General features: G+C 40.3%; 1 protein-coding gene across 1 annotated transcript in view; it reads left to right on the plus strand.

Annotated features, from left to right (window-relative positions):
* Positions 1-13,191, plus strand: part of LOC149192127 (regulator of nonsense transcripts UPF2) — a 234,878-nt gene that overhangs the window by 62,003 nt on the left and 159,684 nt on the right. Inside the window, exons 3-4 of the mRNA XM_089404492.1 lie at positions 7,252-7,428; positions 7,588-7,669. Of these exons, the coding sequence (XP_089260618.1) occupies positions 7,252-7,428; positions 7,588-7,669 (259 nt within the window). The remainder of the gene's footprint in view (positions 1-7,251; positions 7,429-7,587; positions 7,670-13,191) is intronic.

Below are 13,191 nucleotides of genomic sequence, written 5' to 3' on the forward strand. Positions count from 1 at the left end.
TAGCGCACCATCCTCCCTGTATCCCAGCCCAGGTAGGCACTCCTGTTCAATATCGGGCTGGGGAGCTTTTCCTAATTCTCAAATAAGGGGATACTAATTCCCTTATAAGAGGCTGATCAAAAAAGCCAATACTAACTTCCAAAAGGTGTTGGCGGTTTGGGTCAAGGGCCTTCGATGGGTGATTCGATTTCGAAGGTCCCGGAGGGGCTTGCGCTTCCTAGTGCAAGGAAGCATGAAAGGTCTTGTCGGAGGGAAGGTTCAATCAGCAGTCAAGGGAGAGTCAGCCGTAAAGTGATTCGTCGGAGAGAAGCAGGAAGGCAGTCAATATAGAAGCATGAAAGTTCTAAGTGGGAAGGTGGTTCCTAAAATACCCTTATTCATCGCTGGAACGTTACTTTTAGCCAATGCAGTGACTAGGGCAAGCAAGCATTAAAGCAAGCAAGGTCAGTAATGCTATATTTTCTATATCGTAGCCGGTATTTCACTTCGTTCTGTTATGATTTCGGTAACTAGGGATAGCATAAGAGGCGAGTTGTAGAACCGTTCGACCAACCATAGGGGCGAGGTACGAGTTGTGAAGAACCCTAACTTTACGTTCGTGAAAGACTACTTCGTGTAAAGTAATAAGGCAAGCAGAATTCTCGCTAGAATGGGATATCTCTTTGTATACGATATTACGCAAAACTGACTGAAAGCTCTTGATCCTGGTCTCATCACTATGCAACTTAGGATTCGCTTAGGGACGCAGTCTCCGAAACTTCTTCGAAATTGAGTGAGGGATTGAGGGCTTTAGGGACTTGGCTCGCTAGCTTGGCTTGGCTGGTCGTACTTATTGCTTCTTGATCGGAAAGAAAGGGTCAATTTCCATACGGGGGACCGGGGGCAAGCCATTTGGACGAGGGAGGGTCAGGAGGGTCAATCGCTTCGAATTCATCATTTGGTCGTGGGGACCATATCCCTAGTGGATTTTTGTGGGTCGATTGCAAGGCAAGGAGCTGGGATTCTCGCTGAACGAACGTGTTGAAAGGATACAAGGTTATGCGCATCCATACCCATCCACATTGAGGGGAAAAGGGATAGGGATCTTCTTTACTAACCTTCTTATTTAGATTCTTTCTGAATAACCTTTCACTCCGTGCCTCTATTATTTATAACCAACTTTTTATGGCCTTTACACCCCACCTTTTTAGGGAAGGGAGGATATTTTCTTTATCACAATGACAGCTTGCTTTACGTGTTCGGATACATTCAGTGCTTACATCCTGAAGGTTTATTACATTCATACCCAGACGGGAGGACTCAGTTTTATGCATATCACCTCATTCAGGGGACAACTTTGAGAAATGAATCGAGTTGCCTCTCCCCCTGGTCGAGAGTTCGTTTACTCACCCTACTCAAAAATATGAGTTCTTGACCCCAGAGGCATATATACCAGCTTACCTTAACTTATATATTGGACAGGCTTGCTTAGTGGGTGCGTGCGTGGGCTGAACATTGATTGCTCTTTACTTTATTAATACTACTTGACTTTACTTACGTGCATGCTCTATCCACCTGTTTACCAAACTTTACTTACTGCTTCAACCAACCTTTGTTAATGCATGGAGTGCTACCACTTGCTTCAGCCAGGAAAAGGAGGATAGGCATGGCATGCTATGAACCCCCTACCTTACCTTGGTTTCCAAACTCTTTACCCACCTGAAGACCTATACCTGCCCTTACTAACCACTCGCTTAATGAATCGCTTAATGGGTACTGCTACAGACTTCTACGGGATGGGATGGGATTAAACAACCTTACCTTACCCTTTCTTACTCCCCACCACACACCACATAACACCTTCACTCCGTACCCCCTATACGCCTTAGATTAGCGATACAGCATTCACAGGCTTTTGAAAACACTTGCTTAATTAAGACTTTTGGGGTACAGCAAGCACTTAGAACAACCTTGACTATGAACCCTTTACCCTACATTGATATCATTCCCTTTACTTCAGTGTTTCCAATAACCCCCCCATATTTCTCTTTACTTACCCATAGATGAATTCAACCTAGGTCACAATAATCAAAGCAAAATCGAAGGTCCGGAGGGCTTGCGCTTCTGAGGGCAAGGAGTATCCAAGTATGCAGGTTTAGCTCAGTCTCAGTCTGATGAGGATATAAAGTGGCACAAAGTGATAGGGTAAGGAATCAAGGCAACTCAAAGGGATCAAATGTCAAAGGAGGAAAAATTCTCAAGGAGAAAAAGGAGTGTATATTACAGAATCTCCACTTAGACCTCTCCTACCGTAGCCTTTGCTTATTCTCCCCCTTTTTTCTCTTTACCACTTGATCGATCTGCCGCTGAACAATGACTGAACAGGTTAACACTGGACTGCTGGGCTTAGGAAGGACAAGCAGATGCTGTTCTGCTGCTTGCTATGTGAAAGCTGCCTACACCTCCGTTGCTGCTGGTTGTGCAGCTGCTTTCATCGTTGCCGCAGGGCGGGGAAACAGACTGGCACTGGGACTGGTGGGTTGATGGATTGATTCACTGATGGACGGGGAGCTGTACGGATGCATGTCTGGATACCGGCTGGGATTGATGTTGGAATTGATGCTGGCTGAGATGCGGGCTGGGCACAGGGAAGGAAGCTGGCACTGTTGGGACTGGCCGGAGATACGACACATACATTGGTTTAGATCCCACCTAACACTTATATATGTTCTATGTTCATTATTCATTTCGTTATCTTTCGTTATCCAGATGGCTGTGGCTGTACGCTTAGCTATGATACTGATACGCCACTAACCATGCTGCGGCTTCTTCCCGAAGGTATAGGTTGGACCCGCAGAAATAGAAAGACAGATACCCGCATCCAACTGTCCCCACGCAAGGTGAAACTGTGCGCGCAAGAGCTATGGATTCTTCGAGGAATAGGGGTGAGGCAGCATTACGGGCCATCAATGAATTATGGTTCCCTCCAAGATGATTCTTCTTGCCTTGGCATCCTTGTTATGCTGAGCTAGCTGCGAAGGGTCAGTGGGTGCAGCTGGGACATTATCCACAAACTTTGATACCCATTGTTCCTTCAACACCACTGCTATCCTCTCACGCCATCTATGTCACAATGTTCGTCAAATTTTAACCTTGAGGTTCGAATTTTGGCAAATGTTAAATTTTTTTTGAGGTTTGGCAAACCTCATCGAACCTCATAACCATTGACCAAGTCCATAGATCAGAACTCATAACTTCATGTCACAACTCAAGCTTGTAATTGATCCTTGCAGTTTCCATGTTCGCGATAACATTTTTGATGTTTACTGATGTTGATTTCTTACTATTTTAATTTCTTACTATTTTAATTTTTATCCTATAATTCATTATATATATATATATATATATATATATATATATATATATATAGACGAACCTAATGGCGAACCTCATCCGAAGCTAATCAAAAACTTCGAAATCAAACCGAACTTATCATTGCCGAACCAAAAATCGAACCTGAACCATGTGACATTGCATGCCATGAACAAAAGTTGGACGCACTATCCAATCTGTCCTCAAATTTGAAACCCTGATATGCCATACTGCCAATTTGTACTGCCCAGAAACAATGCGCACTGTCCAGAAACCCTAGCAGCCAAATTGACTTGGTGAACTCACTCCCTTTGAATCACAACACCAGCTCTTGAAGATTGAAACTGTGTTTGGTCTTCAATCAGAGGCTAGCCTCTCATACCATTTTAAATTTCCGTAAATCGTAGTAATTGTTTCACAATTTTCTTAGTGTGAAAACCAGGAATAAAAACAACATCTATTCTAGAAACTTAAATTGCAAATACACTGAGTTTTCTAACTTGACATGCATAGCAGAAATAATAAATCTGAAACAAACACATTCAACACATAGAACACAATATATACCCGGGAAACCCCAACTCCGGGAAAACCTTCTACTTTGTGTGTCTTTTATTATCTTCAACAAGAGAGTAATCTTCAGAAATTTATAGCAAAGGAAAACTTCTTCTACCACAGGAAAACAACTGATCAATTCCTAAGATAAATCAATCTCCCTTCTACGCACTTGATGTGCCAAATGGCTGCACAGATTTGAATTTGAATATTTTATGTAGTTTTTGGTCGACTGATTTTATGGTCTGTTTTTTTTGGTTTTGGTCCAGCACCAGACTGGTTCCTTGTTCAGGGGGTCGACAGGTTTGATGACCAGTTCGGTTCTGTTAGCATTGCTCTATAGCTTAGCGTTCCTAACTTTTAGGAAAGTCCCCCATGTGTTGGAGAAGAACCAACCAGAAGAGAGGGGAAGAGCTACTGAGGTGACAGTGGGTAGCTTCCCTGAGTTGCACAAATCTAGCTCATTGATGTTTGAATCTTACCATCATTTGGGGTTCTAAATAATGTTGAAGCACACCCCATTTAGAGGTTGGAACAATATCATCCAACACATTAGGGCATCTTAGTGACTGGAGCAGTTAGTTTCGTATTTTGGAATTCCTATTTTTTAAGAGTTAGAATCGCTATTATTGACATGTCTGTTTTTTGCAGGTGTCATGTTGCAGAGGAGCAGGGTGATTGACATCTTTTGATGGTTTAGTGGACTTCTCTTCGATTTGGTACAATTGCCAGTCCAGTTTGTTGGAATTCTGAAAATTGTTAAGTCCGCTGAATTTTGGATGGGATGTGAATTTTTATTTTCATCATATGAAGTTCATTGAGGTTAGAACCTCTCTTAAACATCCTTAAACAATTAATGATAAGAATCAAGATAAAAACTTTAAAGTAAAAGTTTTTATTTTGTTAGGAAAATATAAAGAAAAAACCTACTTGAGGAATTTTATCATTCTAGGTGTGTTAATGTGTCTGAAGCAAAAAATTGTCCACCCCCTTTCCCCCCGAACAAAAAAACCAGAGCCACACCCTGTAGGAAACCAAGCAAGTACGAACTCATTCAAGTAGGTATGAACTTGACTGGGTTGGATTGGTTTAGTTCTAAACGGGTTCTTTGACTTGGTTTGGAGGTTGAGTGAATACCCTTAAGGGTCAAACCAGTCAACTTGGTCTACTCTAAGTTGACTGATTTTTAAGCTATGCTGGACAGTCAAAATCAGAGTGCCATTTTCCTTCTTGATCAGCTGAGCTGCTGTGGGGATGAGTTTTCCTTGTTAACTTCTGAGTGGATGCCACCTGGCTAATGAGATTTAACAACTTTCATGATTGTGCAATTGTTTATTGAATTTATAAATTAATAGTGCTCATAAGTATTGTGCTCTATTTATTGATGAAATAAATGAAGAACCATTCTACAGCAGATATAAACTTCATAACGAACAAAAAGGCAACATACATAACTCATCAACGGCCATGCTACTAACACACATTCATTAATAAACCATAAGGGCTGCATAAATTGATAATTTAACAGATATTGTTGGCTCAAGGGTGGCAAGGATTATGGTTTAAAGTCATGGAAAGATGAGCAAAACAGTTCAATTCTGGGGAATGTCAATGTTCATTCTTGAAGCTGGCATAATTGGTTCTCGTATTCTGTCAAATTGGGGTTGCTGCCGAGATTTCTTTATTATCACACACCCCACCCTCTGTGCATGGAGAGATTTTTTATAGGGTAAAATTCTTCACAAAGATCACTATTACATGGATGTTAGGTGCACACAGCAGTAGACTACATATCTCGTAGAACATGCAAATGTTATGCTGACTTGTCTCTCACAAGGAATGTTTACAACCCAAAAAGGTGCAAAATATTCAGTGCTATCATACTCACTCTTACCCAGTTTACATAAGTTAAAGAAATGGTATTAGTCCAAGCGCTGTGATTTTGGGTGAACCTTTCTTCTTATTCATAATGTACTGTCTCATTCTTACAAAGTTTTGAACCCATATGTTGAATTTGCTCCTATGGGGAACATTTACTACCAGGAAGAAAGGGCAACATATGCTGTGCTTTGACACCCACCCATACCCAAATTACATAGTCTTAAATAAAGGGCAGCGTTTGAGGGGGGGATTACTATTGGGCAACCCCTTATTTTTAGTCAGATGGTGCTGTCTCATTCTTACCTACTAAACTAAACTAAACTGTGTACTGTGTCGTTCTCCTTCGACTCTGATAACTAAACTGTGTACTCTCTGTCAGTTCGACTTCAGAGCTACATCTTACTGCTTTGTGGAACTTGCTGACTCTCTCACTACGGAGGCACATTATGGCTGTTTACTACTTGTTCTTCTATTTTCCATTTTCTTTTGGAACCTTTGTGTTTAGTTATATTATGGGTTGTAAGACAAGATAATTATAATAATATCCAATGAATGACCACAAAAGTAGGTCAATGGGACTGCTGACTAGAATGATGTCAATACAAAGCAGGAGTACTAGAATGTCTCCTATATAAAGAACAAAAATTAACATGAAAATATGAAGTCTATGTGCTAAAACATGGAAAAAACCTCGAATCTAAGTCTGGGCAGCCGCAATGGGAGGGAGATGTACAGAGGGAAGCGATCTAGGGATTGGGTCATGTTACACTAGATCTGTATCTCCTAACATCCGAGGCCGAATGAAGAAAACTCAAGATAGAGTGATGCCCCATGGAAGTGCTGGGGGAAGATCTGGACCCTCTACTACAGTGCTGCCTGGAAGATTTAATGAGCTGCTGATGTCTAGGTGATGATGATCTCATCTGCCTGCTGGTAAAGGATCTGGTCTGGTGACGTCTCTGAGGTATCTGGGAAGGGATAGTGGTCCCTCTAGTCCACACTAATCTAGAGTCGAAAGCATTGCTGTCATGAGCCTGTCTCTTGGTGCCCCTAGCTGATGGGAGCACTGTAAACAAGGATTTATGGTTCAAGTGTTGGGACACATCCTTATTTATTTACTGCACTATGTTAATTTTTTTTTAGGATTTACTGTGTATGAGCATGGAGGAGTTCAGTATTTGCATTTATAGCCAGTAATAAAATGGAGCAATTTCAATTCTTAAAAGTATGGTAGTTGAAAGTTCATTGATAAATGTGTGGTAAAATTATTTTCTGGGTCTCATCTGTGTGTGCTACAAGTAATGATGAAAGGGAGCAATTTTAATTATCACTGATGTTGATGGTTAAATGAGTTTTTCAGCGTTTTACCTCATTGGTTTCAAACTTTCAAATGAATTTTTTATTTTTTTACCCCATTGGTTTCAACAAATATGTTCTAAGTTTTCTTGCTTTTATTTGTGTCAGTTTGGCTGAAGCACTAGATATGCAGCCTCCTGTCATGCCAGATGATGGCCACACCACAAGAGTTACAACTGGTGAAGATGGATCCTCAGCTACCACTTCGAAGGATGCTTCCACTCCTGAACCTGTCTGGGATGATGATGATACAAAAGCTTTCTATGAGAGCCTACCAGATCTTAGGTATTCAATGGTTTTAAGTATCATCATTTGTTTGATATTGGAAGTTTGGTAGGACTGCATATAACGATGTAAATAGATTCTGTCAGGCATTATAAAGCCAATGCATTATTCTGTCATCTGCATTTGGGTTTGGTCATCTCATAATGCATCTTTTTTCAGGGCATTTGTTCCTGCGGTGTTGCTGGGAGAAGCGGAACCAAAGACCAGTGAGCAACCGCATAAGGTTCCTGAACAACAGCAGGTACAGTCCATGCTCCAATGATAGCAATGTTTTGATGTTTTGCTAGTTTTCTTTTTCCCTTTTTGACGTCTATTATTTTTCTTTACATATATTTTCACCATTCATTTCTTCAGAAGATACTAGACTAAATTGATGTGAGTTACAGGGGATTGTGTCTATTGTTGTTCTTGGAGACCAAGTTTGTGTCACCCGTCAAATCCTTGGTTGCACAGTACAATAACCAAGGTAAGAGCAAGTAGAATATGATCATGATATTTACAATGATCAGAGGAAAGGCCCTAGGAATGACAGCCTTATAGGTATCTGTTGACCCTGCCGCTTACACCTACCTACAGTTAGTGAGAAAAACCTTTACCCCACAAGGTGTGGTTGGTGTCAAGGAACTAAGAGAAGGGACTGTCATTTATTCCCAACTCTCTTCGTTTAAGCTATCTCCTAGGCTAGCTATGGGGGGTGTTTCCTAAAAGAAAACTATGTTAAAGATATGAGGTTTCTAGGAGAATGTTAGAGTGAAATTGTCATGTCCCTTCTCAAACACATTAGTAACAGGGTGCTGCTACACAATTTTGCATATTTTTGACTAAGGAAGAGGGCTCCACACTTTCGACTTAGGGACTTAGGGGCCAAATCGACTTTTTTTAGCTGCTAGTGGAATGTGGGGGCCACCTACATAGGAGTTCAAATTAGCCATTCGATATGCTTGGAGGGAAAATCAAATGGGTGGATGGAGGGGCCGATATGAGGCTAAGGGGGCCCAAGGAGTTATATAGAGAGATCAACTCATTTTGTTTTCATCTTGATCATTTTACAAACGAACTTATCTTTGTACGTTCTGCTGCTTAGTGAGTCTACCAGCTCTTTAGCCACAGATTTTCCACAGGGGAGATTCAACCTCTACTTTGGGGGACTATTCGTACCCGTCCTAGGGAGGCTGTTCCACAGAGATTTTAGGGGTTCCAACATTAACATACACTTCATCCAGCCATGTAGAGGAGGAGACTGCGTATTTTCTGGGCAGCTAGAAACACGCAGAAGGGGATTGAGCCAGCCGTGAGGTCCATAGCTTGCTGGAATTCCGGGAGTTGGAAAGGCTGTTGGTTGAGGACAATTTCAGTGAGTTTTGCAGCCAACCAGTTAGGGGTTACAACAACACAAATTTATGGGCAAAGGGATTGCGCAGAGGCCTCTGGCAACAAACTCATGGTGCTTAGGAGAGCAGTCATCGGGGGAGTAAGGAGACAGTCATCACAGGTGAACCCAACATTCTTGGGGTGTTTTCACAGAGATTTGTAGGCTGTTTCCTGCAAGTCGAATTTGGCAGCAACAACTAGGAAAAGGCTCCAAGGAGGCCGAAAATCGAAAGTCAAAATCAGAGAAATTTCCTTCTGAGTTTTTTTGGGTTTTGTCCAAGGAGTCTAAGGCTGAAAGGATATAATTTTATGGGCGGTTTTTGGGCACATTCTAGCAGGTCGAAGTTCAGCAGGACAACAATTTTATTGGGACAGTGCAGTGCAAAGTGGTGCAACAACTGGGCAACCTTCAGCTCAACTATTCCATCACCTGGGTTTGGTCCAGCTTGTAGTCATCACAAGTGAACCCAAAATTCTTGGGGTGTTTTTAGAGGGATTTGTAGGTTGTTCCCTACAATTCGAATTTGGCAGTTGCAGCTAGGGAGAGTGTTAGGCCCTTATATTACAAGTGTAACCCCTTATTGTTATTAGTACAACCCACTTATTATATTGATGTATCCATGTAGTGCCCATATTGTTACTATTGTGCCCCATAGAAGCCCACTATTGTTATTATTGTGCCCTTACATTATTATTGTTATGTCGGCTCTGATTATGTTATGACCCCTTAGACTCCTATATATAGAAAGGAGGTCTTTTCATTTGTATCATCCAAGAATTGTTCATTTATGTAATGTAAAGGAGGTTGCCCCCTCGAAGAGGCTGAATTCTAAGGCGTTGATCTATTTTTTCTATATTTTTGTGAGCTGGTTTCATAACATTTGGTATCAGAGCTTTGGATTCTAGGGTTTTGCTGCTCCAAACAGGTCATCGTGGCATTTTGGCTATAACTTTTTTTCTGCGACGTTTCAGAAGCTAAAAAAAAACCCATTTCAGACGAGATCGCACTGAAGCTCGGGTCCGAATTTCAGAGCTTTTCGTGCTATATTTGCAGAGATATGATCTGAGGAAGTTGGTCTTTTTGCAGACTCCTGAATTACATTCCAAACAGGTGACCTGGGGAAAATCGTCATAACTTCCTCTCTAAGCATCGGATTGAAATTTCGTAAGAAGGTACAAAAAGAGGACGCACTGTAGTTTCTTGTAGATATTTTTCAGAGCCAAAGGTCGAAACAGTGACACGTGGCACTTCATACAAGTTCGCTCTTCTGGAAAGGTTTATAATCAGGTCATCTTGGGAGATTGTGCATAACTCTTTCTTGGAGAATCCAATTTGGATAAGACTGGTGGCACTGGAAAGAGGACACAGAACACTACCACAGATCGCAATTTCAGAACTTAAAGATCCGAAAGTACATAGTTACAGTTGTTTCAAGATCGAACTCCTAAAATCAAGAAAAAGCAAGATGAGGAAGTTTGATGGCAAGGATCCGGTAAATTGGATACTTCAGATGGAGCAATATTTTGATCTACATGGTGTACCGTTGTTACAAAAGGTATGTATTGCATCTTCATATTTAGAACCAGATCTATTTTTATGGTATGAAGGGCTTTTTTCTGGTAAACAACTTGTTACGTGGTCATTTTTCACGGAGGAAATGATAGCACATTATGAGGATACAGAGAGCAACACCTTCTTTAGAGCAACATCACAACAATTGGAAAGAGTAAAAGGGCTTTGTGACATAGTGGAAAGAAAAATTATGGAAACCAGGAAGCATACCCCTCACAACTATAAAGATGGAAGTGTTGTTTCTCCTAGCCTTCCACAACCTACAAGGGTTACACCACAGCAATTGGAAGAAAAAAGAGAAAAAGGGCTTTGTTACAATTGTGATAGCAAATGCACTAAAAGTCATAAGTGTGCTGAGAAGAAATTATTTTACATAGAATATGAAGAGGAGGAAAAAAAGGATCAAGAAACATCAAAAGAAGATGATATATGCCAGGACCCCACCCCAGAGAAAGAAGAAATGAATCAGACCATATCTTGTAAAGCATTGGCAAGAATTACCACTCCTCAAACTCTCAAGATAGAAGGACATATCAAGAAGAAAAAGGTGCAAGAAGTGAAAGATCACATCGAGAAAGAAGAAATGAATCCAACCATATCTTGTAATTCATTGGTCGAAATTACCACTCCTCAAACTATCAAGATAGAAGGACATATCAAGAAGAAAAATGTTCAAGAAGTGAAAGATCACATCGAGCATCAAGAAATGAATCCGACCATATCTTGTAAAGGATTGGAAGAAATTACCACTCGTCAAACCCTAGAGATAGAAGGACATATCAAGAAGAAAAAGGTTCAAGCAGTGAAAGATCACATCGAGCATCAACAACAAGTTCTCCAAATTTTAAAGGATGACGCCACTTCGGTGCAAAATCAAACGAAACAACAGGTAGATCAACATCGTAGTGAAAAATGTTTTGATGTAGGTGATTGGGTATTTTTACTGCTACATCTCAAGCAAGCTATTATGAGAAGGAAATGTTGGCAATACTACATGCACTTAAAAAATGGCGACCTTACCGAATGGGAAGACTCTTCAAGGATGAGGATGTGGAAACATTGTTTTGTGCTATTTCTATTATCCAACCAGATTGGATAAACGAAGAAGTATGGCCACTTATTCAAAAGTTGCAAAAGATTCCAATTCAAACAATATTGCTAGAAATTGAAGAGGAAGGAAAAATATATTGGAACCTGGAGCAGTCACAGAAACAAGAACTCGACAGCTACGAAATCGATCAATTTCAGAGTATCTCATCAAGTGGAAGAACTTACCCGCTGAAGATTCCACACGGGAGGACAAGAATTTTATACAAAAGCATCAAGAACTACTCAAGCGTTGAGGACAATGCTTTTTGAAGGAGAGGGGCATGTTAGGCCCCTATACTACAAGTGTAACCCCTTATTGTTATTAGTACAACCCACTTATTATATTGATGTACCCATGTAGTGCCCATATTGTTACTATTGTGCCCCATAGAAGTCCACTATTGTTATTATTGTGCCCTTACATTATTATTGTTATGCCGGCTCTGATTATGTTATGACCCCTTAGACTCTTATATATAGAAAGGAGGTCTTTTCATTTGTATCATCCAAGAATTGTTCATTTATGTAATGTAAAGGACGTTGCCCCCTCGAAGAGGCTGAATTCTAATGCGTTGATCTCTCTTTTCTATATTTTTGTGAGCTGGTTTCATAACAAAGAGGCTCCAAGGAGACTGAAAATTGAAAGTCAAAATCAGGGAAATTCCCTTTTGGGTTTTGTCCAAGGAGTCTAAGGCTGAAAGGATATAATTTTCTGAGCGATTTTGGGGCACATTCCAACAGGTCAAAGTTCAACAGGACAATAGTTTTACTGGGATAGCGCAGTGCAAAGTGGTGCAGCCACTGGGCAGCCTTCAGCTCAGCTATTTCCATCACCTGGGTTTGGTCCAGCTTGTCCTTGAGACAAGCCTAGGTGCACCATTTCATTTATATTGTACCTATGCTCTCAGATTTTATAATATATGACTCAGCAGTTCTAGATTTACAGTGTTGTATGGGTGTATAATGCATGTTTTTAATTTTATGTTGCTGCATTGTTTATTTGTTTAGAATATCACTTATATTTCGGCATAGGAACATTACAAAAATGGATTACTTTTTAAGATTACAAGCAAATATAATGTGAACAATATGAAATGAAATAACCATTAACAACCATCAACACATGAGATAAACATAAACATATGAAAAACCAATGCCTTTTAAAGTATTGCTCAAAAATGAAAGATATTTGTTTAATATAAATGAAATGCTTTCAAATAAAAGCACAAGTAATCCTGAAAGTGAAACAAGAAAATGTTAGCACAATAAAATAATCAATACAAGATATAAGGATGCCTCCAAGATATATGATCAATTGCTAAATCAAAGCATACAAGGATATCTTGCAAAAGGAAAACAATTAGTATTCTACTTGCAAATATAGATGCAATAATGCTTGCCAAAACAAGGTATTCAATTCAACAATGACAAATAAAATGCCTAATTGCAAGTAAAACGAGATGTGTTAATATGAAATGCACCTACACTAGATTTGGATGCAATTATCTTGGTTTCTTTAATCTAAAATGCCTATTCTAGATGAGAAGTCCTCCTCTTGAGCTCTTACCAAAGGGTAAAAATTGGGGTGATTGTAAGAAAGAGGGAGCGAGGACACGATGGTGTCATGAACGATACCTGTTCCCTGAGTCTTACGAGCCAGCATGTGCCTTCATGTGTACAAGGGGAGAAGCCACCTTCATAACTGCAGTGTCACAACGCTTTTACTTTAC

Source organism: Pinus tabuliformis, chromosome 2_2, assembly GCF_031772625.1.
Source record: "Pinus tabuliformis cultivar Carrire ecotype Pingquan chromosome 2_2, CPIR1, whole genome shotgun sequence".
Taxonomy (NCBI): Eukaryota; Viridiplantae; Streptophyta; class Pinopsida; order Pinales; family Pinaceae; genus Pinus; species Pinus tabuliformis.